The 27,704-nt window shown below is 48.4% G+C and overlaps 2 protein-coding genes and 1 pseudogene across 5 annotated transcripts; all 3 read left to right on the forward strand.

Moving 5' to 3' along the window:
• Nucleotides 1–11,176: 11,176 nt before the first annotated feature.
• On the forward strand, nt 11,177–14,392 carry LOC120688332 (annotated as a pseudogene). Its single transcript, XR_005681063.1, has 2 exons — nt 11,177–11,367; nt 12,956–14,392. The product of XR_005681063.1 is annotated as a GDP-mannose transporter GONST3-like (transcript).
• Nucleotides 14,393–15,184: 792 nt separating this feature from the next.
• On the forward strand, nt 15,185–21,582 carry LOC120688330 (proton channel OtopLc-like). The gene is made up of 5 exons (XM_039970607.1): nt 15,185–15,460; nt 15,654–16,291; nt 17,008–17,599; nt 17,748–19,440; nt 20,534–21,582. Exons 2-5 carry the CDS (start codon nt 15,685–15,687, stop codon nt 20,564–20,566), a joined length of 2,925 nt encoding a protein of 974 aa, XP_039826541.1. The 5' UTR covers nt 15,185–15,460; nt 15,654–15,684; the 3' UTR covers nt 20,567–21,582.
• LOC120688331 (digalactosyldiacylglycerol synthase 2, chloroplastic-like) lies at nt 20,542–27,665 on the forward strand. Of its 3 annotated transcripts, none has more exons than XM_039970609.1 (5): nt 20,542–20,685; nt 24,055–24,443; nt 24,849–25,115; nt 26,200–26,549; nt 26,891–27,665. In XM_039970609.1, exons 2-5 carry the CDS (start codon nt 24,156–24,158, stop codon nt 27,420–27,422), a joined length of 1,437 nt encoding a protein of 478 aa, XP_039826543.1. In that variant the 5' UTR covers nt 20,542–20,685; nt 24,055–24,155; the 3' UTR covers nt 27,423–27,665. The 3 variants fall into 3 exon arrangements, with proteins under 3 accessions (XP_039826543.1, XP_039826542.1, XP_039826544.1); XM_039970608.1 differs by lacking the exon at nt 20,542–20,685 and adding an exon at nt 23,535–23,756; XM_039970610.1 differs by lacking the exon at nt 20,542–20,685 and having other exon boundaries at nt 24,061–24,259; nt 24,333–24,443.
• Nucleotides 27,666–27,704: the final 39 nt, after the last annotated feature.

Here is a 27,704-nt window from a genome sequence, read left to right on the forward strand (position 1 = left end):
AGCAAACCTAAGACCAACTTAATTCAACAAAAAAAAACATATGCTTCGTCAGATGAAATAGTATGATAACCTTTACACTAAAGAAGAGTGTGAAAAACTAAAATGGTAACAAAATTACACTCTTGAGCTCTTAGCATATATAGATGACCACCAAAAATAAAACCGAGCCCCTCAAGAAAATGAGGAGGAGTTGCTCTGAAGATATATTTTTCCTTAATAACAACTACTCCCTCCGCCTAAATTTACAATTCATATTAGCATTTTTAGATACATAGTTTTTGTTATAGGCATCTATATATGTGCATAGCAAAACACATGTATCTAGAAAATCAAAAAATGAACTATAATGTAGGACAGAGGTAGTACTTCCTTTATTGTGTATATGAGTATTTCGAGTAAAATTTTTTTGATGCTGCTGCAAAAAACATCTAAAAGCTACTTACATACACATTGGTGCTATTATTTAATGGTTGAAGGTAATATGCAATGTTTTGAAAATAAAACACATTAATCTAAGTGGGTTCCACCAAAAAAAATAAGCTTAAACTACATATACCTCCGTGCTCAAATTAACTGAGTCCTTAGTAAGCAAGCTCAAAACATAATGCCAATAATAATCGTAAAATCAGTATAATGCCCAACCCCTCAACGTGTATGTTGCATGCATGCATGGGGTGTTCTGACCCCCGGCCTACAAATGCATGGCGCATCTCTACTATACAAAGTACAGGCCCTCAGCCTGCAAATTTTTACGTTTCAACTATATTTCATACGCATTTTCTACTGTGTGCCCTGCTGACCCAATCCAATCCATGAGCTGAAGCAGACAGATATACAGATACATCGTCTATGCGCATCCAGTCGTCGGATCGAGGACCACACATATATTCTTCTGAGACAAAACTCAAGACAGCCCAATCCTCGTAGGGTCTCACTGCGCATAGCAATGCTAGTACATCCACACAGGCTAGACGTCTGGATCTCTGCTGCTAAATTTCTTGCTTTCCTTTTCATGAGATCTGAGGGTGCAGCAGAGCCATCCTTTTTCTCTATTCTGCTCTCACTACTCGATCCCCACATGGAAACCAATGTACAACAGGGGTTTGGACAGTATTTGATCACTCATTTGCATTGCTTTGGTAGATTATTCACATGGTGGCCGGGACCACAATCCAAGGGCAAAGTGCCACATCTCTCATGGCAGCAATAGGCAAGGTGGGCAAGAGGTACTATTTCCACTGCACAAATCTTGGAGCCATGCTTATTGACCGGAGCGACGATTAGGGGTCATCATGTGATAACATTTGGATGATGGCCTGGCAACCGTGTATATGATGAAAGAATGGACAGACAACCTCTTGTAACTTCCTTAATTGTTTGTTACCATTTTCCTTTGGTGAGACAGTTTTGTATAACTACACCCGTACCTTTTGTCTATTTAATATATAATCAGTAGGGAGCACTCCTCTCCCCCTCCCGTCTCTTAAAAAAAGATGGCGTCTGATTCTTGGAGGAATTCTTATTATGACAACCATATCCGAGCTGTTTGTTGGTGATAAGCCAATAAAAATCCTTCTAAAATTCAAGAAATATTGGAGGTTTTCGAACAGTCTTTCTCTTAGTTTCTCAATGGAATTAAGAAATCTTGAATAGATAAAGCTAATGGTTATATCTATATATAATTGTACTATATCTAGTTTATGGCTCCATTATCGTGTACATAATTGTTGGAGCTACAGTAAAAATTGTGTAAACAAAATATCCCCTACACCGATTATTTGATTTTTTTGCTTGTAGCTATTAGTAGGTGCTTGCGCTACATAGTGCTAATATCGGATGGTTCTGTATTGATAAATATTTATTGCATGCCTATATAAGCACAGCAACCCCAAAAATGAAAATGATCAAATGATCAACCGGCCTCTGGACAGGCAGAGCGTGTCCCACCTCTTGTCGTTCCACAACGATAGCCGCGCTGACGACCTGAGTCGTGGCTGCCACGTATAGGTAGAGGGGCTCGCCGTCCACAGGTGGTGTTAGGATCGGAGCGCTCGTAAGCGACGCCTTGAGTTTGTCGAGGGCCTCCTGGGCCTCGGGGGTCCACGAGAAGCGTTCGGACTTCCTCAGGAGTCGATACAGGGGCAAGCCTTTCTCGCCGAGGCGCGAGATGAATCGGCTAAGGGACGCCAGGCATCCCATGACCCTCTGTACGCCCTTTAGGTCTCGGATCGGTCCCATCCGAGTGATGGTCGAGACTTTCTCAGGGTTGGGTTCAATGCCCCGCTGGGAGACAATGAAGCCCAAGAGCATGCCTCGAGGGACTCCTAACACGCACTTTTCGGGGTTGAGCTTCACCCCCTTAACCCTAAGGCAATCAAACGCGATCCTGAGATCAGCTACCAGGTCGTCCGCCTTCCTGGATTTTACGATGATGTCATCGACATATGCCTCTACGGTGCGCCCGATATGGTCTTTAAACACATGGAGCATGCACCGTTGGTACGTAGCTCTGGCGTTTCTAAGGCCAAAGGGCATCGTGACGTAGCAGTACATGCCGAAAGGGGTAATAAAAGAAGTCGCGAGCTGGTCGGACTCTTTCATTTTGATTTGATGATAACCGGAATATGCATAAAAAAAGGACAAAAGTTCACATCCCCCAGTTGAATCAACGATTTGATCAATATGTGGCAAAGGAAAGGGAACTTTAGGACATGCTTTATTTAAACTAGTGTAGTCTACACACATCCTCAATTTCCCACTCTTTTTCTTAACTAATACGAGATTAGCTAGCCATTCGGGATGGAATACCTCCTTGATGAATTCGGCCTCCAGGAGCTTGTGCACCTCCTCGCCAATCACCCGTCGCTTGAGCTCGTCGAAGCGCCGCAGGCGTTGCTTGACCGGCTTGGAGTTCGGCAAGATATCAAGGGAGTGCTCGGCAACCTCCCTCGGGATGCCAGGCATGTCCGAGGGGCTCCACGCGAAGATGTCTGCGTTGGCGCGGAGGAAGTCGACGAGCACCACTTCCTATTTGCTATCGAGGGTGGCGCTGATCTTCAGCGTCTTGCCGTCGAGGGTCTTCGGGTTGAGGGGGACGTCCTTGGTGCCCTCGGCAGGCTCGAAGGTGCCCGCGTGCCGCTGCTTGGAGTCCATAGCCTCCTCGGCCATCCGTTGCAGCTACGTGGCGAGAGCCTCGTCGAGCGCCAGAGCCTCGGCGTGCTCGACGCACTCGACGTCGCACTCGTAGGCGTGCTCGAACGAGGGCCCGGCATCTTCAGCTTGAGGTAGGTGTAGTTGGGGATAGCCATGAACTTGGCATAGCAGGGACGGCGAAGGATGGCATGGTAGGCTCCCCGGAACCCCACCACCTCGAAGGTGAACACTTCCTTGCAGAAGTTGGCTGCCGTGCCAAAGCAGACGAGTAGGTCGATTTGGCCGAGGGGTTGGACTTGCTTTCCTGGTGCAACGCCATGAAATGGCGACTTGCTGGGGCGGAGCTTGTCTAGTCCGATCCCCATGGGCTCCAAGGTGTGGGCGTACATGATGTTGAGGCTGCTATCACCATCCATGAGCACCTTGGAGAAGCGGGTGCTACCGATGATGGGGTCGACAACGAGCGGATACCGTCTCGGGTGTGGGACGTAGTCAGGGTGGTCCTCGCGGCCGAAGGAAATGGTGTCCTCCGACCAGTCGAGGTAGGATGGCGTGGCCTTGGTGACGGAAAAGACTTCCCGGCGCTCACGCTTGCGCTGCCGAGAGGTCATGTTCATCGTCGGCCCTCCAAAGATGAAGAAGGCGTTCTCCACCGGGGGGAACTCGTCGTCTCCGCCTTTGTCGCCAGCATCCTTCTTCTTGTCCTCGTCGCAATTCGCGACGCGGTTGTAGTACTTCTGGAGCATCTCGCACTGCTCGAGGGTGTGGTTGACCGAGCCCTTGTGGTAAGGGCAAGGCTTCTTGAGCATGTCGTCAAAAAGGCCACCACCGCCTCGAGGGGGGCCTCGAGGTCCTTTGCGGTCTGGGGCAGCGACGAAGGCCTCGTCGGAGTCCTCCGCTTGTCCCGGTCCACGCTGGTTCGATGGGGCCGGCTTCTTTCCTTTCTTCCCCCACTTTTGCTTCTTGGCGGGGGCGTTGGTCTTGGCGCTGCTGCCCTCTGCGGGCGCATCATCCTTGCGCTTGTTTGCCTTGCCATCAAAGATGGCACCAACCGCCTCCTCGCCGGCGGCGTAGTTGGTGGCGACATCGAACAGCTCATTGGTACTGGCGGGACGACTTCGCGCAAGCTTGTGCACCAGGTTCCTGCACGTCATGCCTTCGAGGAAGGCATTGATGACCTCGACGTGGGTAACGCTGGGGAGCTCGGTGCATTGCTTGGAGAAGCGCCACACGTAGTCCTGCAGGGACTCATTGGGCTTCTTCCGACACCCTTTGAGGTCCCAGGAGTTCCCAGGGCGCACATAAGTGCCCTGGAAGTTGCCCACGAAGATCTTGACTAGGTCGGCCCAGTCGTGGATCTGGTCCGCGGGCAAGTGCTCGAGCCACGTTCGTGTGGCGTCGGCGAGGTGAAGGGGGAGGTTACGGATGATGACCGCGTTATCCGTCGCACCGCCCAACTGGCATGCTAGGCGGTAGTCGTTGAGCCAGACCGCGGGATCGGTCTCTCCCGAGTACTTGACGAGGGTGGTGGGCTGTCGAAAGCGAGGGGGAAAGGGAGTGGTACGAATCTCCCGGCTGAACACATGGGTGCCCGGAGGCTCCGGTGACTCGCCCCTGTCGTGCTCGGGGTCGAAGCGACCACCCCGTCGAGGGGTGTACTTCCTGCCATTGATGATGTTACGGGCGTCACCGTCGCCGGCATGTCCGCGCGTGTCGTGGAGTCGCTCCCTTGCGGGAGTCCTTCCGATGCGGTCATGCACCGAGGGTGCTTTCGCACCGTCCGCTGTGGCTGCCTTTCCTTTCCCTCCAGGTGGAGTGTGCATTCCTTTCCCTCCAGGTGGAGTGTGCACCGAAGCCTCGCGGTCCTACTGTGCAGGCCCACCGGCCTTTGCCGGTGCCGCTGAACGCATTCAAGACGCAGAGCTCTCAGCCTACTGCACCGCAGCCTGCTCGATGAGCACCTGTGCCTCACGGCACAGGTTGCGACCCGAAGTCGTCGATGGCTCGGGCATTGCTTGGAGTGGGTAGGCCGCAGCGATGATTTTCTCGCCGGCCGTTTTCAGTTCTGGTGGTTTGTCGACGTTGTCGTCGGCTAGGATCCGCTCCTGGGCGACGCACCCCACTGCCTAGGCATGCGCGCCATGCGCGGTGCGCTGCTGCTCGAGCGCGGTGTGCAGCTCCTGTGTCTGCCGGCACTGCTCATCGAGCTTGGCTTGAAGTTCCTTGAGTTGCGCCAGCTGTGTCTACTGCGCCGCCGAGCTTGAAGAAGAAGAAGGGGTCGCGGCAGGCACCACCGCTTGGTTTGCCTGCGCGTCTACCCCGCCGTTCCCGTCATTGCCTGGAGTGTCGTCGATTTGCCCGTCCGCGAGCTCGACCATGAAGCATTCCCGAGTGGGATCGTAATCCCTCTCGCTGGAATCCTCGGAGCTGGTGAGGCAGTGCGCTGCCGTGAGCTGGAATGAGTGAAAAGCATCGGGGTCACAGACCCCGGAGTAGTCCTCGGCCTCCTCGGCCGTGAAGTTGTCCATGAAGAAGTTGATGTCATCGGTGATCGAGCCCGCCGTCTCGGGGTAGGAGTCGTCAGGAGATGACGCAACGAGGTTGCGGATCGAGAGGAGGTGATGACCCGACAGATCCTCGTACTCGGTGAAGTTGGTGCTGGACAAAGAGGCGTAGGCGGCAGCGCTGCGCATCCCGAAGGGAAAGGGCGATGGCGCAGTCGCGCCCTCCCTGGGAGGCACTGGGGCTGCAGTCGAAGGTAGTGCCGGCGCAGCCGGCGCCGGAGCACTTGACGACGAAGTGGTGGCTCTGTCAGCCGCGATGCTGAGCTGTGACATGCCAACCTCAACCCACGGGGGGAGCTGAGGCATGCCGCCCTACGCCGCTCCATGCGCGCTTGTCGCGAGCGCTGGCCCGAGCACCTGTTGCGCTGGGCTGGTGAAGTCGAAGTGTCGGGGTTACGTCTGGGCGAGAGGAGCTCCATGAGGTAACCGTTGCCAGTTGCCCTGAACTCAAGACTCCCGAACCAAATCTCGTATCCCGCTGGGAGCGGATCTGAGACGCCCATGGGAAATGGGTTGGATCTGCTCGCCATCCCTGGAGATCAAATAGGAACAAAAGAGAAATGTCACGCAGCTTCCCTACCTGGCGCGCCAACTGTCGGTGTCCTGACCCGATGGCCTGGCACCAACTAGTGATGATGTTGCGTGTCCCAAATCCCAGATGTTGATGCAAGAGGCGACACAGTAACACACGGGTTTATCCTGGTTCCGGCCGCGGGGCCGTACCTCCAGCAAAGGGGTGTGCGAGTGCACTGTACTGTCTTGCACCGGGAGTGCCTGTAGTATGGGGTACAAGCGAGGCGAGAGAGGGAGGGAAGCTCCCAAGCCTAGAAAGTACACTGTGGGATATGGCGCTTGGCGTGGTAGTCGTCCTGGTCGTCCTCCTTGGCCTTGTGGAGATCGCGCCGGCGTCCTGGCAGCTCCAGCGGGCGGCGTGGTGGTTCCTGTGGAGAGTACCGTCCCCCGCGTTCGACGTGGAGGCGCTCCGAGGGTCCTGCAGGCGGGGGTCCTGCCCTGGTCAAGGTCGGGGCCGCTTCCGAGGGCTGTGCCCGTGCCGTTCGAGGGTTCCACGAAGGGAAAAGCACGAGGGAAGTACGGGGAGTTGGCGGCATAGTGGTTGGAGCATTGTCGAGCACGTCTCGCACCGCATCGCAGGTTCCCACAGTGGCGCCGCAGCGTCCGGAATGGCGGAGCAGTGACCAGAGTTGGCGGACGGGACTCCAGTCACAGCCACTGTGGGGAATGGAGTCCTGACATCGTCTAACCCGGGCGCTATGGAGGAGTGGTTGGCATTTAATGCCTCCGTACGGCGGGCAGGTGAGCGGAAGGGCTGTTTGTCCTTTCCGTCGAGGGGTGGCCTCGAGAGAGGCGGAGACGATCCGCTCCCCCGATGGTAGGCTCCCTACCCTCGAGCGAGGCGGAGATGCGGGGAGCCTTCGAGGGTCTCGGCAGGAGGCCCTCGAGCGAGGCGGAGATTGCCCCGCGGGTTCGAGGGGGTGCGGATGGGCCGCAGTGTGTACTTATACCGCGGATTGGGCTTCTTTGAGTCCTTTCCTTTCCTTTGGATTGGAGGGAGGCTGTAGGCTTTCGGAGACCCGGTTGCCTAACATGTGTTTTGCGTTTTAAGGGTGATTTAGTCCCCTGGTTAGGGTACCCCTAATCATGGTACCCGACACATCTTTTGACTAGTTCCTACTTCCTAGCATCTTTATCACTTTATTATCTTGTTCCACACACATCGATCCTCTCAGGCAGGCTAGCCCTCGCTTAAACTCTTTTTGTGTATCGCAGTATATCTTGGTCAATAAGAACTTCCGATCGACGAACTTAAATACTAGAAGTTTGTAAGGAAAATGGCCCCATTAGATCATTATTTTGTGATTTTGGTGATTCAGTAACAACGCAATCAATGGGACTAATGAGTTTATCAAGTAAACTTTAATAGATCCCAGGGACGAAGCAAAAAGGCCAAGCAAAGCAAAACACAAAGAAAGAATTCAAAAAAATGCTGAATTGGATGAGTTCTGCAGAAACAGTAACACCGGTTGAAACGGTGACCGAGCACCGGTCTAACCGGTAGATCTCGGATACACCGGTGCACTATCACCGGAGCAACCTGCAGTGCTGGTGCCAGAAGTCAAATGGCACCGGATGCACCGGTGGTGCCAAGTTGAAGCACCGGTGCAAGCACCATACCATGTACCAGAGAGCATGTCAAGTGGCCAGAATGAAACTCTTCAGCACCGGTTGAACCGACGGTGCACCGGAGCACGCACCGGTGCAATGCCACGCGAGCTGCAATGGAGAGAGTAGCACCGGTTGAACCGGAGTCAAGGCACCGATCTAACCGGTGACAGCCACGTCAGCAGTCAGAAGGCCAACGGCTACTGACGAGCTGTGAGTGACCGGATGCACCGGTGCCCCCTCACCGGTCTATCTGGTGCCCTGCGCAGAAAAGGCACAACGGCTCTTAACGGCTCTATGGTCTTGGATGCCTATATATATATGCCATCCCCCGGTCATTTGAAGATTGCTGGAGTTGCTACAAGCCTCAAACACACCCAAGAACATCTCCAAGCCATTCAAGTGCTTATTGATCATATCTTTAGTCCTTAGCACATATTTGAGAGTGTTAGTGCTAGGTTAGCTCTTTAGAGAGTGAACAAACAAGGCTTTATGCCTTTGTGCTGTGGTTCTCTTGTGAACCAAAGAAGACATCTTGGTGCGCCGACCCCTTGGAACTTTGAATCTCGCCGGCAACGTCAACGACCCTCCGACTTGGTGTGGAGCGGCGTGGATGATCTTTGTGCGGGGGGCGTGGAGACCCCCATCCTTTGTGGAGAAACTCCTTAGTGGAAATCGGGATCAAGGTGACCGTGATTGAGCTTACGGGAGAGACTTGATTGTCGAGAAGTAATACACTTAGTGAGTGCTTCAACAACGTGGATGTAGGGGTGCCATTGTGGCTAACCGAACCACAGGATAAACACCCGCATTAAGAGTTTGCTTCCTCCTATCTCGCTCTTTATGTTTCCGTATTTCATACTAGCAATTCTTGTATGACTTTACTTTCATAGAGTAGTTTCTTGATAGGAAAGACTATATGTTGCTAAACTCTTTTGGGATAGGGGTTTCACACTAGAATAACCTTAGTTGCATGTATAGATAGCATGTTTTATTTTAATATTGTGCAATTTTTGTTGGAGCCATAGGTTAAGGTTTTAAGTTGTCTAATTCATCCCCTCCCCCTTCTAAAATAGAGCACCTGATCCGGTCTTTCACAGTGCTCTCTAATACTCCACATATTTTAGAAAAAAAGATACTCCCAATGCAATGCAAGTCCAAACTAAACGTTGCATGCGTTGAAGATGGTCTGACCATTATTTTTTAAGCAATGCAGTGCAGATTACAGCTCGCTTGTTCTGACCAAGCTCTAGACAGTAGTTGAGTGTACCAGGTAGCAAAGGCTCACAACTTTAGAGTTGACCGAGCCCAGCAACCTATGATGTCCATTCATGTCTCTACCGTCTCAATTGGCGCGTGCAACATGGATTATTCAGCTTCTGTTTAGTTGGTGAAAAATTTCTTATAGTATCTATCATATCAAATCTTCAAACATATGCATGGAGTATTAAATACAGTTGAAAAAAATAACAAATTATATAATCTAACTGATTAGCATGAGATGAATCTTTTAAATCTAATTAGTTCATAATTAGATATTATTTATCAAATAATAATAAAATATACTACAATATCAAAATCTAAATTTTTTCACCAACTAAACTCTCCGTGCAGAGTGGGCAAATTTTTATACGCCCAAGTTGGAGCACACCACCGACTCCGCGTCCAGCTGCCGCGCCGCTCAGCTCAGGGCTCAGGCAGCCTACGGGCGTCGGCGCCGGTCAAGTCACGGTGCCGCTCAGCCGTGACCTGCCGCCCTGCGGCGGCGGCGGCGCGCCGCCGCCGGGCAGGTCATGACTCTGCCGCGGCAGGCCGGCAAGGGCTGACACGCGCGCCACCTCGTCAGGGGCTCAGTCAGGGCCCATCAGCCTGGCAGCAGCGGCGGCGCAGAATCTGGGCCTGCTGGCAAGCGTTGCGATCTGGGCTATAGAATTCTCAGCCCACTATCAAGATGGACCGCGGGCCTGCCGGCGCGGCCCCAACCCATCGGCAAAATAGGACAAGAGAAAAAACAGCCGAGGCGCCGACGCGCAAGCGGCGAGGAAAACAGGAGGAAGACGGCGGCAGCGGAGGGGGGACGAGCGGAAGAAGACGGCCGGTATCGCCACCCGCGACCGCGACCCGCGAGGAGGGCGAACGCGCCGAGGCGGAAGCCGGCTCTCGCGGGTCAGAAGCAGCAAGTCGCATTACTAAATTCATCATCGCCCCCGCCTGCAAAAATTCTGCCGCGGCATCCTCGTCCGCCATTCTCCGGAGTCCCAATCCGCGCCCCACCCACGCGCGCGCCCAGTGAAACCCCGTCCGCTCCGCGGGTTTGACTCTCGAAGGCGTCCAGATCCGGCGTCCTCCCACCTCCGAGAACCGCCGTGCCGCAAACAATTATGGGCGAGGCGGAGACCCCCCGCGATAAATCACCGCGCCCCACCCGTGGCGTCCCCTCACACCACAGGAAGCGTCTGAAAGGTGAGGGTTTCTTTCATCTGCTTTCCGGGGGGTTTTGGCTCTTGTTTCTGCTCCAGGGCGGGCACAAGAAGAATTCGATCTTGGGGCGTCGCCCTCGGCGCTTGATTCCCCCCACTTGGGAGCTTTCTTCGACGCCTCCATGGGTGTTAGATGGGTAGATGGGGGTGCCAATCAATAATGCCCAGCGGTGTTCTGGCTGCGCACGAAACTGCCACTGTGCGGAATGGCCATCGTTGGTCCTGACGGGATGCTCTCACCTAAAAATTGATGTTTTTTATTTTCTTCTGTCCATGGCACCGTTTAGTTCGTTCAAGGACTTGTTGCGCTAGCATACGAGGCATGCGCCGTCGACTAACTAATTCCATTATTTTTCATGTTTTTTAAACAGAATCAGAAACGCTTCATGTGACTGATCGGTTGGTAGCGCCGGCTCGTGAAGCTCCAGCCTCCAGCAGCAAGATTAGCGAGCACATCGTGTGCTTGAAGCCACTTGTTGATTAGTCATCGTCATCGAGGTGCTGGAGCTGTCACGTTGTGGTAGCTGAGAGGGATCTATCCAACTTCCACAGCTGCGAGGAAAGCTTCCTGGGGGTATGCTGTACTTGTTTTCCTATCACAAAACTAGCACATCGCATTATTGGGACCTCTTCTAAGTTGTCCTCCTTTACTTGGACCAAGTGCTTAGGTTGTGCAATATGTACCGTTGATATTTCTACCATGTCCTTGTCATGCTAGCAACCTAACGTGCTTGCGACGTGCCCCAAGCTTGTTTGACTTCCATGGCTGTCATGGACAAACGCACTATGCCCCCCCCCCCCCCCCCCCCCGCACGAGCTTATTTGATTGTGCTAGCTGCTAGGTGGTTGTTGCATACTGGTCTTTCCTCTTCTCTTGCCACCTCGGGCAGCCTCAACTGGCTTAAAATGATACATGCTTCATACCTAGATCATTTGGTGTTGAATTTTTCTTATAAGCCATGGCGAATTCCCGGGTTGGACGTTACAAGGTATTTGTTGACCTTTCTTGGATTATTTAGTTCTTTAGCTGGCATACTGTGGTCGTGTTTTGATGCTGGTATGAAGTGTTTCCGATCCTGCTGCCTCATCTTTTGCCTTCGATTTTGTTGTGCGAGTTCTTTTAAGTACTTATTATCTGCCTTTTGCTTTCGCCTTTTGATGTCTGCTTCATCTTGTTTTGATTTTTCTTTGACCTTCTTGTGTCTTTACCTCGCTTGCTGGTTTTGTGTCACACAGTGTGAATTGGGTAACATGTTTGCCACAGAAGAAAAATAGGATGACCTAACACATAAAGGAGAGTTTTACTTTCTTTCTGTGAAGTTTCTCAATATTCAGTATTTATCAGCATCATTTGGTAAACACTGTTTCTTTTGTTCAGTAAATTAGCATTTCCAGCTATAAGCTTCTTGATGTGCCTTAGTTTTTTTATTTATTTGGCATATGTGTTTGAAGTTGATCCTTAAAAGTCTCTTCACACCAATCCCAGTGCATGAAAATGTGGTTTGATTTTTGATATGTGATTTTGATGAGCTCTTTATCGCACAAGCTACTGAGTAGTACACCTAAATCTGGTAAACATGAATATATTTGTGCACAGTGCTGTTAGTCTCAATTGTTGCTGTATGAAACTTGATTGGAAGGTGCTGATCTGGGGGTAGGGGCGAATTTATGGAGTTATGAAAATGTGAAGGCTTTGTATAGGTGCATAGATTTTAGGTATTGTTCTGGGTTGTCCATTGCTACATTTATTGTCAGATCTCCATAAATTTTGTTTTAAGATCAAATCATTATCCATCAGTTGTCAAATACAGGCATCACCATTGCACTATGAGAATGACAAGGTTGATTTAAGAACTATCTGTGTTTGCAAACAGTTGAATTATAAGGGTGAAGCTGATTTTAAAGGTGGGCAGACCTATTTAGAGGACAGTAGCCCTCTCTTTTCAATCTTGCTTTTTAATGGCGTGAAACCAAGATATAAGGGTGAAGCTGATTTCTCTGTCTTATGATACAATTGCATATCCTAATGCAACAGAATATGTAAGAGAGATCACTGGCCAGTAGCCCAGTACTGATAGCATATCATTATCCTAATGTATATTGATGGTTTCAAATGCTGTTGACCTGTTCATTCCCCATTTTCAATGTTGGCTGCTTTGTGATCTAGGAGTTAACTCCTACATACACAAGCAATGTCCCTTGTAGCATCGGAAATCAAATGCGGTTGAAGAATTCAGCATGTCATAACTAGTGAACTGGGATTTGTACTTGTAATGCTCAATAATTGTTCCTTTTTCTTGTATCACGTAATATGATATGAACTGGTGATATGGTCTGAAATTGAACTGTGCCCTCTTATGCTTTTGCACCTCACCATTTCTTCTAAGATGGTTACATACTTTCTTTACACTAATGAAACCTATGCTTAAGATCATAACTACCTGATGCATTAACTTCATTGTTTTCCCCTGAAACATGCATGTTAGTCATAGTTGGTTCATTCTGTAGTTGCTGCTCCTTGACTTTGGGCTCATGTATTTCTTTGAAACTCTATTAATTTCAGTTTGCATGTTGCAGATGTCTAATCTCTCTGACCCTTCAAAAGAAGATGCTTCACCAGAGGGTTCAGGTACTATACAGAAAACTGGAGCCTGGAGTAACACATTGAACACTCTTCTGCAGCAAGCATCTGTCTATGGTGTTGCTGCTGGGTATTGTCTATCAGCATCTCTGCTTTCCATCATCAACAAATGGGCAGTCATGAAATTTCTGTATCCTGGAGCCCTGACAGCTCTGCAGTACTTCACTAGTGTTGCTGGAGTTCTCCTCTGTGGACAGCTAAAGCTCATTGAGCATGATGGCCTCAATTTGAGGACTATGTGGAAGTTCTTACCTGCTGCTGTGATGTTCTATATTTCCATCTTCACAAACAGTGAACTCCTGCTGCATGCCAATGTGGACACTTTCATCGTGTTCCGCTCTGCTGTGCCGATATTTGTCGCCATCGGAGAGACGCTGTATCTTCATCAACCATGGCCATTGCTGATGTCGGCTTTCACTTTCGACTATACTTGGCGGAAGTGTGATCTATGTTTTCACAGACAACCAATTCACCGTGACCGCTTACACCTGGGCGGTGGCCTACCTAGCGAGCATGTCCATTGATTTTGTGTACATAAAGCATGTTGTCATGACCATTGGGCTGAACACATGGGGCCTTGTGCTATACAACAACCTTGAGGCTTTGATGCTGTTCCCCCTTGAGCTCCTTATAATGGGAGAGTTTGATGAGATGAAGGTTGACAGCTCCAAAGTGTCAAATTGGCTTTCATTCGACGTGGTCCTCCCTGTTGCTCTCTCATGCCTATTTGGGCTGTCGATATCCTTCTTCGGGTTCTCCTGCAGACGGGCTATCTCGGCTACTGGGTTCACAGTACTTGGCATAGTGAACAAACTCCTAACCGTGGTGATTAATCTGCTTATCTGGGACAAGCATGCCTCCTTTGTGGGTACCATTGGGCTCCTGATATGCATGTCAGGTGGTGTACTCTACCAGCAATCCACCACAAAACCGAAAGCACCAAAGGTTGAGCCGAAGGAAGACAATGATGAGGAGCAGCAGAAATTGCTGCAGATGCAGGGAGGGCAAGAAAACAACTCAACTCATAAGTAAAGCTCTTCATAAACCTGAAGAGAAGTTCACCATTGATGTGGTACCTCCTTTGCAACAGCCTCACGCCCTCACCTGAACACTTGGGTACCAGTTAATACTTGGAAACAAACATATGGATGGATGGTAGTCCTGGACTAGGCGCTGCAAAATCTCGAAATGTTTTAGATATTAGAAGCCATGGAGGGGATCCAACTATCATCATGCAATTCTGTTTTTTCATTTGTAACACTATATGTCAAGATTGTTATGGTAGGGTACCTGGGACTTGTCAAATGTACCTACCTGCATTGAATACGTCCTATATGAAAGCATCTATCTCATACATTGTGTTGGTGACGGTATGCTCTGTGTTTATTTATTTCTCAGCTGAAGTTTGCCAATTTGTTTTGTCATGGTGATCAGTTTCCCTCTTATGCTGAAAGAAAAGCTTTCATGTGCCCAGTGCATGAACTGTCAAGTATGATCCTGGAAGTCTGAAGCAGACGTTTTTCAAGTAAACTTAGCATGCGGAAAGTCTGAAAGCGATGCTGTTCAAGTAGCTTTGCTTGGTCACTAGCGCAAGCACTGCACGAGCACTAAATCAATTACTGGTTTGGTTTTTCAAGTCCAGTTGGTTGTAAATCTTAAATGGTGTCAAAAGTACTAGGGTTTATACTTTATTGTTGTGCAAAATCCTGAGTATAATGACATGTTAAGGTACAGTCGTACAGAGGAAATATCTCCACGGCAAGGAATATTCAGGCTGTTTATCTTTGTTTATGGTGTTGATAATTTCTGGTTATCGAAAAAACTCTCTATTTTTTATGTATAATTTTCTCATTTGCAGGGAACGACCCCTTGGCTGCTTGGCATCTGGCGAGTTCTTTTTAAACACAAAAGTATCTGGCAAGTTCTTTGTGGCGAGTAATAACGAAGGAAGAAGAAAAAGTCGCAAAAAAACGAAGGAAGAAGAAATGAATCAAACATTATTTCCACTTTATTACATACAAAAAGGAAAAAAACAGAAAACAAATTTTGCTTGCCCTTTATTCCTTCCCTAGGGCCGAAGGGAAATCCTGACCGTCCGATCCATTCGTCGCGGCCCAGATTCTAGCCTCATGCGGCGCACCCCGTCATTGTTCTCTCCGTTCTGAAATCTAAACCCAAAGCCAGTCTCTCTCGCACGCACCCGTCCTTTGCTCCCTCCCCGCGACCTTCCTCCTCGCCGAATGGCACACCGCGAAACCAAAATCTCGCAATCCGAACCAACCCCAGCGACCTAGCGCCGCCGCCGCCCGACCCCGCGCTCGCCGTGCTGGTGTCCCTGGAGGATCGCAGCCCATCGTGCGCTGCGGGGGGATTCCGCTCCAATCCGAATCCTAGCCTCCCGGCGCGGGACGCCGCGGCTCTAGTCTCCGGACTCTTCGGAGGTAATTGTGGAACCCTTGTTGTTCTTGGTGGTCATGCTTCGTGGTGCTGTTTCTCCGGTTGGTGTGAGCTTTGTTAGGTTTGATCTAGGGTTTGGATTTTTGGGGGGTGATTTCAGTGGGTTAATCGTGTTCGTTTGGTTTCGGTTGCGCACTGACTGTTGACCAGGTCTGATAAGGAATTTGAACTTTGCAGGAGGTTCCGAGGGTTGGTCTCCGAGATAGAGATGTACGGGCAGGGTGGGAGCTTTAATCCGCACTATCGCCATGGCGCGCCGCCGCCCCAGCACCAACCTGGGGTAACTGGGTCCTTCCCTCAAAATCATGCCCCGCCGCCGCCAGCACCGTATCCACAGCACCCAGGAATGCGGCCTCCACCTGTGCCATACCAGCACGGCGTACCTCCACCTCAGAACCAGCCATACCCTTTTGCCCAGCAGCAGAGAGGTTATGCACCGATGCCAATGCCTCCACAGCAGAGAGGTTATGCGCCGATGCCAATGCCAGCGGTGCCGCCGCCGCCACAACAACAAGCTATCTATCAGGCCCCTCCACAGTATCCCATGCCAGGGGCCCTCCCTCCACCACCGCCTCGGCCGCCCAGCTTTGCTCCAGAGAATGTGCTGCCTCCATCTGGCCCGCCACCACCACCTCCTCCACCACCCTCGTCTCCTCCCCCTCCTGTGCCGCTTGCACCTCACACTGCTGTAGTCACACAGTCATGGGATGCAGAGGCAGAAGGAAAAGAAGGCGGTGATATTGCCCATGATTCTAAAACTCTGAAAGCAGCTACTCAGCTAATTGTGTCTGATGACTCGGATATGGATATGGATGGTTAGCACTCCCTTTTCCCTCCTACACCATCTCTGTATTGTGAAACTTATTCTGTTTGAAATGCACTTTATTCATGCTGCTCCATTTTGTGTTGCAACCATAGTCACAGAATTCGGGGTCGATGTCTCGTCCCACGACCCGGGAACACCGTTCCGATTCGAGGGTCGGGGTCGAAGAGGGTCAGTGTCCCATTCAAGGTTGGATCGCGTCCCGGTTTGAGAGGGGTCGCAGCCCCATTGCTAGCAGATTTAATTGGGATAAGAAGGTTATTGATAGCGGATTGAGGTGGTTTTATTAGATAATAAGCTGAGTACATGTAGTATGATCTAAATGTACTATTTGTATGTTTCTTATATGCTTGTGCAGATTAGTTTCTTCATTAGTAGCACATATATATATATATATAGTTTTTGTCTTTTTAAAGACGCATCGACCCGAAAATATCGACCCGGATGAATCAGAGTCGCGTTCCACATAATAATTTATCGTTCCATAGAGATGTACCCCCTTCGTACCACAATTTTATAAAGTGACGTCCCTCGACCCTCGACCCCGTTCCTCGACCCGGTCGACCCAGGAACTTTGTGACTATGGTTGCAACAATAAAAAATGATAGTTTATATGATGAAAAACATCTGTGTATGAACATCGTACCTGACTTTGGCATTTCAGATTAATTTGTCTCTAGACATTTACTTTATCATGACAAATGTCAGGGGATGAGGACTCTCCATCAAGGCAACCTCTTACCCCAGAAAATTCTTCGCTTGTGACTGCCGAATGTACTGGAGATGTTGATGTGTCAAAGTCTGTCAGTGATGTTTCAAGCCTTGGCAAGGATTTGCCAACTGGCAGTGGTGAGAATGCTAAAACTGCACTTGTAACCATGGATGGTGGGAGCCTGTTCCGATTAATACAAGGTTATGACTCCGATGACAGTGCAAATGAGGTTGGTGCTGGTCCTGGTGGTGCCAGCACGCACGTATTGCCCGAAGATAACAAGCACAATCAACCAGATGATAGAAACACTGAAATCAGATATCAGAAACATGCTAATCCGAAAGGAAATGTGAATGCCCCTTCTTGCACTGAACATAATGACGAAGCTGGAAAGTATCGTCTCAAGGATGAGAGCAGCCCAGTAAAGCATGGCACAGATGTGCTTGAGCATCTAGCCAAGGAAGATTTAAGTGACAGTGAATTTGATGGAGGGCATGGGAGGAGGCAAAGGAAACGAAACCGGAGCAAGTCGCCTCATGGTAGAAGTTGCAGTCCGCTGGGGTCAAACAAGGGCAGTCCATCCCAAAGGTATGGGACCTTGTACCTTCCCATGAACCTTCAATAGATGCATCGATTCATCTGCGTAGTTGCATTTCTGTTTCTTTGGATACTTTTATAACATTTGATATTTATAAATTGCTGTTTTGGAAGTCTAACAATATTAAATCTCTTTCAGTTCCTCACCTGGAAATCGAAGCAGGCCACCATATGCTAAGCGAGTACATCCTGCTGGAAAAAGTAATGATTCAGGAGATAGAATTGCTCAGCAAGAGGGTCTGGTGTTGATAGAGAAATCGAATAGTTCTTCAAATGGTTTAATTGGCAAAGTGGGAGATAATGCTGCAGCTGATGGTGCCCTTGGACAGCATTTTCATGGTGACAATTTAACCTCTGAAACTTCACAGCCAGTGTCTGCTTCTGCAAATGCATCTAATCCTCATAAGGTGCAAAGACCATGCTTCCCATCGGAGTCTCAATCAGACTTAAATGTGTCTTCATCATCTGGTGATCAAATTCCTGTGGGTCAATCTACTGCAAGTGCTCTGTTTGCATCAGTACAAACTACCAAGAACTCCATGGCACATGATCAACCTCATCCACAGAGTTTGCGCCCTCCTGAACACATGCCATCCTCGAATACAATTCGGCTACCAGGACAACCATTGTATGCAGCTTCAGAATTCCCTCAAACGCAGTTCCAGCATAATGTTATTGGACCAGCAAATGAGTTTATGCAGAACCAGATGAGAAGCTACCCACCACCAGAGCTGTCTCGTCCTAGACCATTGGATTTCCATCATCATACGCTCCCACCAGCAGTTCCTTCTCACCAGCAGCCTTCTGCCATTCCTGTTGAAAATGCTCCAGTACCTCCAAACAGATGGTCAGAGTATTCTGGTGGTGTAGGTCTATCTTACCCGCCTCATCAGCCGCCTTATGGCCAGCACCAGCCTCCCGGGAATCTGGATTCAGGAACTAACTTGGATTATCCTTCTTTCCAGAGATTTCCATCAACACTACCAGGAAGTAGTGATCTTGGTCCTTTATCTGATGTTGGTTTACCTAAATCATCTATCAAACCCCACTACAACCCATTTGCATCTACCTTTGAACAAACAGATCCAAGCCTAGATATTGGTCCTGTTGTAAGCCCAAATGCAGTTGGTTCTATCTCCACAAAAGCAGAACACATGAATGTCCTGTCTCCTTTTGGTCAATCATTTCCTGGATCTAGAACACATGCCCATGAAAGTTCTGCAGAAGCTGTGTCCAATAAACAAAAGCCATTCCGCCAGGAGTTTTCTTCTGCTGCTCCATATGATCCATTGCTTGACAGTATTGAACCGTCAAGCAGTTCAATAAACAAAGTAGATCCTGGTAAAGATAAAAACTGGAGTGCTGCTGGTAGTCGTGATGTGTCAAAACTTATGAACATAGAAGTTGATAGTGAAAATATGCATGGACGGGGGGTTGTTGCCGAGTCAGAAGTTGAGGGACTTGGAGATGTGGCAGCAGATACCGAAGCAGGTATGGTGGAGAATGCAAGTCCTGAATTCTTGGGTGCTAAAGACTGGAACTCAGATATCCCTGGTGATATTGACGATGACCAAACAATGGACAAAAATAAGAAGGTTAAGGATTCCAGATCAATGAAGCTTTTTAAGATTGCTATTGCAGATTTTGTTAAGGAAGTTCTTAAGCCATCATGGAGGCAGGGAAACATGAGCAAAGAGGCTTTCAAAACTATTGTCAGGAAAACAGTTGATAAGGTTTCTAATTCAGTCCCTAGCAGTCATATTCCAAAGACACCTGCCAAGATTAAACATTATGTACAATCCTCTCAAAGGAAGGTGATCAAGCTAGTAATGGTATGTCTATTATCACCTGTCTAGCATATTGGTTATTTGTGTATTTATTATGTTCATATGTTTGTAGCATTCTGTGAGAATATACACTATGCAGCAGTTCATGGCATATGATTTGTTTAGCAACTGAACATTGTGGAGAAATGGAAATTATGACATGCCCTTGACACTGAGAAACACAAGTTGCACTTTAGTTGGTGTCACGCTTTTTAGTTCCTACTCTTATGTCCTGAATTCTTTATTATGTTGTCATCCAGCCATTTAGTAATTGTTTATTTGAGTTTGGCTACATATCTTTATATGTGAAAGGTCCATTCTGATAATATCACCTAAATGAGCATATTGTCTATATTTATGTTGTCTGATCATCATCTGGCCATTATTTGTTTCATCGTAGTGCAGATTTCATATCCAGGGGAACGGGCGCCCCCCATTAGTGAATTTGCCATGTTTCAATGCTTCAAAAATTTGCCACATAGTCATGTATGTGTAGTAACATAAAGTCAAGTATATCTGCAAAAAGAACAGTTTCAAATTCTTCCTAGATGTCGAGAAAAGAAAAAACAAGCAGTCAATCTGGCACCATTCATCATGTGCTGAGTATCGATTGTGTCTTTTAAATCTCAATATCAAAGGTGAATTTGAAATTGAATTTTTGCAGGTTTATTAACTTTGTTACCTACATGATGTTTTTGATGATTTCTTGGAAATATTGCAACATGTTGTGTTAACTGTAATTTGGTGGGGGACACAAATGAAATTCTGTATTTGCTTCATCACTTTGACTATTGATTAAGTTTCTGAGTTCCAACATGGGAATCAAAATCTGTCTGGATCAATAGGTCCCACATAAGGGGACAACATACATGAGCTATCTTATTCTGTTCTTGCAAGTTTTGAGCTCTCATTCTTTTTCGGATGAGAAAACTTTGTATCACTGTCTACGTAACAAAAAAAAAAGATGTGATTCAGACCTATTTCAAACGTAATGGTACTATGTTCTCCTTTAGTTCTTTAGTGTACCATTTTCTTCTGCACGTTTGTTGTGATGAATATTTGGCTCCACTAATTTGTTTTACTACTTCAATTTCTTCAGGGGTATGTCGACAAGTATGTGAAGCATAGTTAGATGAGTAAGTAGCACTATGTGCGGAACCAGTCAGAACTGTAAAGATTCCAAAGTCTGTTATGCATACTTAATGAGGCTGCAAATTGGGTAATCTATCTGCATGAAGCGGTTATTCCACAGTAAGATATTCTCATCTAGTTCCACAGGAAATGCCGTATTTTATTGGAATATCACGTGTCTAGGTTTGCATCCAGTTTTGATAATTTGCAGCCTGATCTCTTGTACCTTGTAAGGCATGCCCTTCCTGTTTTGTTGATATGGTATTTCCATTTCTTATCCCATATTATTTTATTGGAATATGTCTAGGTTTGCATCCAGTTTTGATAATTTGCAGCCTGATATTTCTTCCCCAATATGGGATAATAGGATGACCTACAGGGTGTGCGCTATTTCTGCATACAAGCTGCTGATAGATCTTTGTTTCTGAATGGTAAATGTACGGGCTGAGAACTGGCTGATTAACAAACTATTGACTTCTCGCATTCTTTTTCCGCCTCTTTTCCTCCACCTCGTTCAGGCCCCGTCTACAGTTTCCATACTTCCATGGCCGATGGCTCCGCGGCCTCAATTTAGATCCGGTGGCACAACGTGGCCTTCGATCGATGCTCGACACTAACCACTGCCTAGACTTCGTCAAGCCGGCCTTCGCCGCTCTCCAGGTGCCAGAGGCTATTGCGATGGATGACACTCAAATTCCGGCTGACACCAACAGCACTTCTTGATTCCAATTCGATATGGCAAACCACCAGCAATAGTGAATTGGTCTCGGTTAGAATAACTAGGCAGCTAGTGGTTTTCCAATTCTTTCCCCTTTGCCAGATAACTTGGTCTGAATATAGGTATGGATAGGTTAGTGGATTAGCTATATGTTGGATGGATTAGCTGGCCCAGCTAATCTCGTCCCCCTACTGGTTCACAGTTAAAATTTATTGTTTCTTGGTTAAGAAGGGGTTGTACCTGTACTACTGACCCGGTTAAGCTATGTCGAGAACGTGCGCTAGAGCTGCAGTTGTGCACCTTGCTGTGTTATTAACAAGAAATATGTGGTCCATTGACGGTTGCAGCGTGATATGCGTTTGCAGGCGTAGAAAGCAGCGTGATATGCGTTTGCAGGTGTAGAAATGTGTGGTTCATTGACAGTAAACAGCGTGATATATGTTTGCAGACGCTCTCGCCATCGGTGCACGATGATCTTTTCTCGCCCCTTGCAGAAGAGAACATTTCTATCTATCATATCAAACCTTGGGGAGGTCAATCTCTAGGGATCGAGGTTTTTTTTTAAATTAAGCTATGGCCTTGTTTGGATTCATGTGTTAGAGTTAGATTGGAGTCATCTAACCCAAAAGTATCCAAACAAGGTGGGTTAGATGGATCTAACCAACTCTAAAAAACTATCTCCTCCAAAGAATGCTTATTTGGGTTAGAGTGGTGGGCCCCATATTTTTTCTCTCTCTCTGGATCCAATTGTGCCCACCCGCCGCCAGCGCCCCCACCCCACCCGACCCCTCCCCATCCTGTGCGCCGCCAGCACCCCCCCCCCCCAACCCCCGTCGCCGGCCGAGATCCGCGGCTCGCCTCCCGGCCCTCGCCGCCCGAGTGCCGCCCCTCCGGGCTTCGCCACTCCGAGCGCCGGCGGCCCTTGCAGGTCCAGCCGCCAAAGGTAGCTACCGCCGGCGTCCAGCCGCCACACGTCGCAGGGCGTCACCACGGAGGAGCCGCCACCGTCGCGGCGCGGGGTGGTGCTGCTCGCGTGACGGACGACGCGCACCCGGCACGTGAACCCTGCGCAGGTGCGCCACGCCGGGAGCGTGCCGGCGAGCCCCATGGCCCGAGCGTGGCCGCGGAGAGCGCGCGGCTGGCCGGCACCGGGGACTGCAGGCCGCGGCTGGCGAGCGAGCTGAGGCGGCGGAAACCGAGGCGCTCGGTCGGGGCTGACGCCGCGGCACCCGCGCGCGCGGCGATGGTTGGTCGGCTCTGGGTGGCGTGGGAGGGAGATAGGAGCTAGGGCGGCCTCGCGACGGCCATCACTAGCAGCGCTGCAGGGCCGGACGGCGACCACGCAATGCGCACGGTGGACGGCGTGTGCAGAGGCACATGCGGGGCGAAGCAGACGACGGGGCTCCTCCCCCAGCCTCCTTCGCCGATGGCGGTGGCGACGAGCCCCCAGTGGCGCGCGCACAGGGCGGAGCTACGTGTAGGGCCGGCGGCGAGGGCAGCGCACGCGAGCAGCGGCCGGCGCGACGCGCGCGCGGCGTGCAGGCCCCCCGTCGGCTGCACAGCGGCGGCGGCCGGGAGCGCGCACCAGCGAGCCGACAGCGGCACACAGGGTCGAGCGAAGGCGCGCGGGGTCGGGTGAAGGCGGTGGCCTGGCTGGAGGCGGCGCGGCCAAGCACAGGTAGGTAGCGGTGGCTTGCAGCAGAGAAGGGGCGGCGGCTATACAGCAGAGTGGAGGCGGTGTGTAGGAAAAGAAGGGGCGGGTTGAGGAGAGCACACAAAACTGGCCACACCAAATCCTGCTAGAGAGAGACCAAATGATTGAAAAAAAATGTATTTAATTTAACTCTAACTTTTGTATCCAAATATCTCTTTGGTTAGAGTTAGTTTTGGATTAGTCATGAGCTAGAAATTAACTCTAACTTCTAATCAATTTAGAGTATCCAAACAGGACCTATGTCCATAGATGTTTGACGGATCCCAAGTTGCCAACATCCTGCTCGTCTGCACTCTGCAGGCTGCAGCCAGTGACCCAAAAATAACCTCCACGCCACTGGGATTCAGTTGGACCTAAGCATTTCAGGTGGCGAGGACGGTATATTCCATCCCCCGTTGGTTAGGGCATCTTCTTATGAAAAACACTCCTGGTTCTGCCGTCGGCTCCCATCCGTCCAAACGCTGGGGTGTGGCCCAGATCCTCCTACCGCGGCTCCCATCCTCACAGCCACAGGCGTGACGCTGACGCCGCCTCCTACCGCTCCGCTTTCCTCTTGCCGCCACGCCACCCTCCTCCCGCCCATCGCCCCTCACGCTTACTGCTGCCGTTCCGCCGCCACCGTCGCCCGTCCACCGAAGCGGCGGCCCGTGCCACCTCCCGCGCGGTCCCCCCGCGAGCTCCCCATCTTCCGTGCTCCGGGTGTGGGCAGCTCCTCCCCTCCTCATCTTCCTCTACCGGGGATTTTTCTTGGGTTTATTGGTAAGCCCCTGTTCCCTGAGCACATTGGGTTTCCTTAGCTCTCGACGGCCGATTCCACGCGTTCCCTGTTCATGGACCAGTCGCTACTCGCTAATTCATTTGTTGCTCGTAAGGTTCCGTGCATAGCTCGCGTTTATGCGCCAGATTTTGTTGTTTGCGGCGTGCCAGCATGTGCCCCTTGTTTCTGTAGCCCGATCGATCGTTTCTATGAGGGAAATATATTTTTGCTTAGCTGGTAGTGTGCATTTAGTGCTTACTTGATTGATTCATGACTTTGCCTTTGTCTTGTGCTTTCCAGTTGAGTTGCGTGATGGCAGTGTGCTAGGATAGCAAATTTGGGTGGCAGAGCAACCAGTGATTCTGATTCATTACTCTCCCTGACATACACTTACGCACGCCATGTCAACAAGGACCAGAAGGCATTTCGCGATATTTACCACCGCAAGTCTCCCATGGATGACGGGAACCGCTATCAATCCTTTGTTCCGAGCTGCATACCTCGCAAAGGATGGTGATAAGGATGTCACGTTGGTAATCCCCTGGCTTTGTCTAAGGGACCAAGAGCTAGTTTATCCTAACAAGGTTGTATTTGACTCGCCTCTGGAGCATGAGATCTATGTTCGTCACTGGATTGTGGAGAGGGTTGACTTTAGGCCATCCTTCAGCATCAAATTTTACCCTGGGAAGGTATAATAATTCTATACACTGTAATATTTATGTGAAACTGAGAGGATATTGTCCCAAATTAGTGCCTAGAATTATCCTTTGTACTCTTCTACGTGCCTAGAATAACCGTGTCTACTCTTTTATGCCACATTGCATTTCTAAGTCTACAGAAACCTGAGTGAAGCTGCTTTGAACTGACCATTTCGTCCAGTGTAGTTATGTGAGCCATGTGGTTACCTAGTTAGTTCGATTTTTTTACTAGAACAGTCCTTTCCTGAAGCAATCCTAAGTGGGCTCAGTGTCTGGTGAATATAGAACTTGCTGCTTTTAGCTTCCATCCAACAATATTCTTATTTTGCATCTTGTTTTTATAGAGTCTCGTTTGTGTGTATTTAAGAGAACTTGACCCCTTTTTCTATAATGCAGTTTTCTACAGAAATAAGAAGCATTCTCCCAGCTGGAGATATTACAGAATGCATTGCAGATGAAGTGGCTGACATTGCTGTATTGGAAGAGCCTGAGCATCTAAATTGGTACCACCATGGCCGAAGATGGAAAAATAAGTTCCAGCGAGTGATAGGAATTGTTCACACAAATTATCTAGCATATGTAAGGAGAGAAAAGAATGGACAAGTGATTGCTTGTTTCCTCAGGTATGCCAACACCTGGGTAACTCGAATATATTGCCACAAGGTAATAGTTTGAGTTTGCAGATATGCATATTAGAGTAAACCATTTGTTTTAATAGCATTACTTCTGCTCATATCTAGTAAATCTAGTTACTTCTATCCATGATGTTGCACCATTTTATTCACATACATCAACAATCTACAACATGGTGTTTTGTGATAAATAGACAGATGTCGCTAAGCGTGTGGGCTTGCTATTCATAATTATGCATGCATGCCAGTATCTGCTTCAGATATAATACCAATACCAATATTTTTTAGCTATAACCTGGTTTATTTCCTGGTTTGATGCAGTGAATATAGTAGGTACTTTTTCATATAAAAAAATATGCTTATGTTGAGTCAAGAGAAGTGAATAAAAAAGGCTGCTTAGGTTTTTAGTGAAATCCTTGAAACGCACATGAAGATTGAATTACGAAGCACAAGCAAAGCCATCTAATGATTTAATGAGCAATTCCTGCACTACTGACAGGATCCAAAATTACCAACTTTTTCCATGATTTTGTAAGATCTGTTATGCTGCTCTACATTTGGGACTTGACCATCGTGTGGTTTTTGCTTGGTAGGACCATATGCAATTATTATTGGATTTGGTGAAGGATGGTTTGATTTCATTTTAACTAGCAAGGCTAGGCAAGATTATGGTTTTGTACACATATGTTTTTAAATTTCAATCATAGTGTACAAATGCTGTGTGCTAGGAATAGGCTTGCTTTCTTATTAACTAATTAACCTTACTTATTTTGGAAGAGCAATGTAGATATTTATGTATGCGGAACTATCGCATTTCACTAGAGTTGTTGCATGCTAGTAGTGGTACCCAGTTATGGTTTCATATTGCTTATTGAAACTTGTACTTTCTGGTATTTCTGTGGCATGATATCTTCATACTGGTATAAGAATAAAGTAAAAAAATTTGAGAATTGGAGAAGTATGTCTCTTATGTACTTTGAACTTGCCTCATATAAATATGTTTGCTGGTTTTCTTTCTGCTGCCTCTCTATAAACTAGATTTTGAAATTGAATAGTTGAATTATCCTGCCCTGTTTGGCTGAGGTATACACTAACTTTTTCTGAACTTTCTGCAGCTTATCAGATTGTCTGGTGCCACTCAAGATCTGCCCAGATCTGTTATATGCAACGTCCATGGTGTTAATCCAAAATTTCTTGAGGTAGGCAAACTAAAGTTGAGGCAGCTGCAGAGTGGGGAGAAAGCCTTCAGTAAAGGGGCATACTACATTGGGAAGATGGTGTGGAGTAAGGGATACAGGGAGCTTCTTGACCTGCTATTCAAATATCAGAGCAAGTTAGCTGATCTTGAAGTGGACTTATATGGCAGTGGAGAAGATTCTGATGAAGTCCGTGAATCTGCCAAATGTTTAAGTTTGGCTGTCAATGTTCATCCTGGTCGTGACCATGCAGATCCCTTGTTCCATGAGTGAGTTTCTTATTTACTAAATTCATTCCATCATATTTCAGTATACAGTCATACAAGTTTAACATACCAAACACATCTCACTGTTCAAAAGTTGAGTTTGAATGCAAATTTGGTATGTATTATCTTCCATTGTCAAGACAGTAAAAGCAATTTCTTCATCAGCCTTTTTGACAATATTATTAGATAGCATATGAATGTGATCTGAGTGAACTGAAACTCAATTATACAAAGTTAACTAAAGGAGGTTGGGGAAGTAGTAGTAATGTTTAGATCACTTGGGAGTTTCATAATAAGATTTCACATTTCTGCTAAATGTCTGAAACACTTTGATTCGACAACAGGTATAAAGTATTCATCAACCCCAGCACCACAGATGTGGTCTGTACGACCACTGCTGAAGCCTTGGCAATGGGAAAGATCGTCATATGTGCCAATCACCCATCAAATGAGTTCTTCAAGCAGTTCCCCAACTGCCGTATCTATAACAGTGAAGAAGAATTTGTACAATTAACACTGAATGCTCTATCAGAGCAGCCTGCTCCAGTGACAGACATGCAGAGGTATGAGTTGTCATGGGAGGCAGCGACTGACAGGTTCATTGAGGCCGCTGATATAAATCCTCATGCGCCAGAATCCAGGGCCCATCAAACCTCCAGGGCTTCGTTGCCTGCTTTTCTAAGAACTCGTAGACTGAAGCAAAACTTGGAGGACGCGTCTGTTTACCTGCACCAAGCCCTCTCAGGTCTGGAAGTCACCCGGTGTGCATTTGGTGCTGTTCCAAAGACCTTGCAGCCTGATGAGCAGCTGCGCAAGGATCTTGGTTTGGCACCTCCGCCAAAGAGGAAAAAACTGAAATTTAAGCTGATGACGTAAGGTTTGTAACTTCATTCTACTTCGTGTTTGCAGTGGTTTCATCATGTACAGCACTAGTGGACATTTTCTTTTCTTCTGAAATTTGACATTACCAGAACAATCCGGAGGGGGTCCTGAACTCCTGATGGAGGTTTAGTGCTTATTTTCGCTGTTTACTGGGATGCATCGACCAGACAACATTGTACTAAATTGTATTGGTAGCTTAGAGGGAAGAAGATCCCAAGAAATCGTAGTGAACTGTGAGGTCTGATGCAGTCGCGCTACCAGCGCGTGTGCCGCCGT

The sequence above is a fragment of the Panicum virgatum genome, chromosome 9N (genome assembly GCF_016808335.1).
Source record: "Panicum virgatum strain AP13 chromosome 9N, P.virgatum_v5, whole genome shotgun sequence".
NCBI lineage: Eukaryota > Viridiplantae > Streptophyta > Magnoliopsida > Poales > Poaceae > Panicum > Panicum virgatum.

Bases quoted from the DNA above. Each gene is read 5' to 3' on its own strand.
- LOC120688331 (XM_039970609.1), top strand. From the start codon at position 24,156: ATGTCAACAAGGACCAGAAGGCATTTCGCGATATTTACCACCGCAAGT. The intron at 24,444-24,848 runs GTATAATAATTC...TCTATAATGCAG, and splicing joins TCAAATTTTACCCTGGGAAG to TTTTCTACAGAAATAAGAAG. The intron at 26,550-26,890 runs GTGAGTTTCTTA...ATTCGACAACAG, and splicing joins GCAGATCCCTTGTTCCATGA to GTATAAAGTATTCATCAACC.
- LOC120688330 (XM_039970607.1), top strand. From the start codon at position 15,685: ATGTACGGGCAGGGTGGGAGCTTTAATCCGCACTATCGCCATGGCGCG. The intron at 17,600-17,747 runs GTATGGGACCTT...AATCTCTTTCAG, and splicing joins AAGGGCAGTCCATCCCAAAG to TTCCTCACCTGGAAATCGAA. The intron at 19,441-20,533 runs GTATGTCTATTA...CAATTTCTTCAG, and splicing joins AGGTGATCAAGCTAGTAATG to GGGTATGTCGACAAGTATGT.